At 34.9% G+C, this 3,679-nt stretch overlaps 1 protein-coding gene across 1 annotated transcript; it reads right to left on the reverse strand.

Annotated features, from left to right (window-relative positions):
• Nucleotides 1-899: 899 nt before the first annotated feature.
• Nucleotides 900-2,183, reverse strand: LOC138891903 (uncharacterized). The gene has a single exon (XM_070175589.1). The coding sequence runs from the start codon at nucleotides 2,181-2,183 to the stop codon at nucleotides 900-902; it is 1,284 nt and encodes a 427-aa protein (XP_070031690.1).
• Between the last annotated feature and the right edge of the window lie 1,496 nt (nucleotides 2,184-3,679).

Raw genomic sequence — 3,679 nt, forward strand, 5'->3', positions numbered from 1 at the left:
AGAATAAATCAAGGTTTGATTATTACCTCTCGAATGGATACATCCATCTGCATTGAACCGGCCTTTCGAAGTCGCGCCTCGTGTACAAGGTGAATTGGAAGGTGTTCCATCACATCAAAGAAACCACATGGAATCCTTTCCAGCTTATTACTGATTACAAGAATGTTCTAATTCATTTGAAATAGGTTTTCTTCCCTTAATGTGGTAGAACATAAGTCTTTGAAGAACAAACTTATCTCTGTGATGGGTTTCCCAAGATTTGCAGGCAAACCATAAAATGCAATAGGGATTAAGGTTCTCATGAAGATATGACAGTCATGACTTTTCTTACGAGTTAGCTTTCCTTCAACCATATCGGCACATTTTCTCAGGTTTGAAGCATAGCCCTCAGGCATCTTTAAGTTTGCAACCTACTCACAAATCTGTCGTCTTTATTCCAAAGTGAATGTGTTGCTGGCCTTGGGATTGAACACCTTACCATTGTTCGCAGACTGCAAATGTAATTTAGGTCGCCTGCAATATTCTTGTAAGTCCAGTCTAGCCTTCAGGTTATCTGTTGTCTTATTCTTATCATCCATCACTGTGTTGAACAAATTGTCAAAATAGTTCTTCTCAATATGCATGCCATCAAGATTATGTTGAAGAATATTATCCTTCCAATATGGAAACTCCCAAAATATGCTCTGTTATGTCCAGTTATGAGTAACACCATATCTAGGAAATCTAGAAGGTGGGGCCTCGGTAACTTTTGTGAAGTTCTGAACCCTCTCCCAAATTTCCTCACTGGGAAAAATTGGAGGTGGCAAATCATGTTCAAATGTACTCTTTTTGAATGTGTTCTTCATCCTTTTGAACTCATGATCAACTGGCAAGAACTGACGATGACAATCAAACCATGACTACTTTCGGCCATGTCTTAAAGTAAACGCTTTATCATTTTCCATCCAGTAAGGACATGCTAACTTTCCATCAATCATCCACCCAGACAACATTCCATACGCAGGAAAATCATTAATGGTCCACATTAAGTTAGCACGCAAGTTGAAATTTGGCTTAGTTAATATGTCATATGTCTCATTTTCATCATACCACAACTGTTTTATCTCATCAATCAGAGGTTGCAAATATACATCAATCAAACTCTTTGGAATATGGGGACCGTGAATAACACAATTTAAAAAAATATATGGACTAGTCATACACATTTCAGGCGGAAGATTATACCGCGTAATAAAGATTGGCCAGCATGAATATGGTGTTGCAGAAATAGAAAATGGCATGAAACCATCAGCACATAAACCCAACCGAACATTTCTCAGTTCACCAGCATAGTCTAGATACGTCCTATCAAAATACTTCCAAGCTTCCCCATATGAAGGATGCCACATAACACTTGACGACCTTCTATTTTCATAGTGCCATCTCATATGAGGAGCGAAACTCATCGATGCATACAACGTCTTTAATCTAGGAATAAGAGGTAAATAATGAATCGACTTCACAACAACCTTCTTCCCGCAGGAAACCCGCTTAAAGCGAGTTTTTTCACAAAATTTACAACTTTCTAAATTTGCATCAGCCTTATAATACAACATGAAACTATCTTCACAAAAATCGATTCTCATAGACGATAGTCGTAACTTAGAAACTAATCTTTTAGCCTTATAGAAATATTCAGGTATGTTGAAAGTTGGGTCAACTAGTTCACTCATAAGGCCAATGAAAGAATCCATTCCCGCTTGAGAAATATTGGTATCTGATTTGATACTTAATAATCTAACCGCAACAGACAACTGAGAGTGCATACTCCTTCCACTTAGTGGACAACTAACGGCCTCTAACTGTTCATAAAAATATTTTGCCTCTTCGTTAGCAGCTTGTTCAACACTTTCATGGGGTACACACTCGAAGTGCATCCCAAAAGTATCCGCAACCATTTCATGGTATCTAGGATGTTGAACGTTATTCCCCACCGACCTACTACTTTCACCAATAACTATGTTATAAAATACACCATCACTACCATCAACCTCTCCATGACTAGTCCACACAAAATAATTATCCATAAACTCTTTTTTTATAAAGATGAGTCTTAACATTCTCCGATCCAAAAAATGCAAACACTTGCACTTCACACAAGGACACCTAATCATCCCTCCGATTTGAAATGGTTCAAGTGACATTGCATACCTAATAAATTCATTAACCCATTTTATAAATTCCTTCCTAAAAATTGGCGATTAGGATAATTCCTATTATACATCTAACTACGATATTCTATCTACACAGAGAACAAATAAATTGCATGTTATATTAATTTGAAAGTTCACATTTATCCCTAAATAAGTTCTATTAAAATTCAATTATAAGAAGTAACTTGAAAGTTCACATATATCCCTAAATAAGTTCTTTTAAAACTCAATTAAAAGAAGTAATTTGAAAGTCCACATATATCCCTAAATAATTTCTTTTAAAATTCAATTAAAAGAAGTAATTTGAAAGTTCATATATATCCCTAAATAAATTCAATTAGCTTAGATTGTATCGTTACACTTAGTATTAGATTGAGAACTAGCTTAATATATATGAGTTACACTCCTTCTGCGGCTAATAACACCTAATGATTGTTGGATAATTTTGTGTTTTAGATAAAGAAAATTCAATGAAAAAGGGTCACACGCTAAAAAATTATAATAAGATTCTAAAGACCTCTAAAAAATCCATAATCATAAACTTGCTCTTCTATATAGAGTGTAGAGACAAGTCTCTTGCTCAATACAAGTGTTATGTCTCTAAAGATAAGCATATTAGCACCTAAGACAATCATCTAGGTCTTCCAAAATGTAAAAATTCAAAATTACACAAAATACCAATTCACAAAGAGGGGCTAGAGTACAAATATGAACTACTCTTCTAATATGAACAATCCTAAATAATAAATGATAACACATGAAATATTTCAAAGATTCAATGACAAGTCGACTACATTGGGCAACTTTAGAAGTGCCATATAATAAGATTGATTTATCCTTGTAATTTATTTTAAGTTTTAATCATCAACTCACAATTGGGAGCTCTTTCACTACTAAATAAATCATCATATTTGTACTAGCATAAACATAATCAATAGGAGTAAACCCTAAATTTAATTAAATATTAACTAAACCCTAATTTATATAATTAAAATAATTAAAATTACTTAAATTAAAAAATGTAGATAACTAACCTTGAAATAGTAGGATAGGGGGTTTGATTTTGGTGGCGGAGGAGGCAGTGGGTCCGGCGGATGTCACGCCCCGACCTCGGGGGGCGCGACCGATGCTCAACCAGGATACCCAGGTCAAGCAAGCCTTTATAATACCTTCTACCCAACTCGCCTGTGAATAAATAGAAGAATACATTTCATTAATTAGACAGTAAGAGAATATGTGAAAACACTAGTTCATTTCCATTAGTTACGAGATTAACAAGTCTCCAAAATAGTACCTTGTACAATCATTGTTAAAGTGGAATAGATGATGCGATTACAATATTTTTAGTTTAATCTTTCCAAAAATAGATACAACCCACACTATGTCTACGGAGCCTCTAACAGGAACAAAAGAGTGTTATGATAGTGCCAACAACAAGGCCCCGGCTATACCTCAAAATGCTATGTACAAAGGATAAAACATATAGG

This window comes from Nicotiana tomentosiformis, chromosome 5 (assembly GCF_000390325.3).
Source record: "Nicotiana tomentosiformis chromosome 5, ASM39032v3, whole genome shotgun sequence".
Taxonomy (NCBI): domain Eukaryota; kingdom Viridiplantae; phylum Streptophyta; class Magnoliopsida; order Solanales; family Solanaceae; genus Nicotiana; species Nicotiana tomentosiformis.

Bases quoted from the DNA above. Each gene is read 5' to 3' on its own strand.
- LOC138891903 (XM_070175589.1), bottom strand. From the start codon at position 2,183: ATGTCACTTGAACCATTTCAAATCGGAGGGATGATTAGGTGTCCTTGT.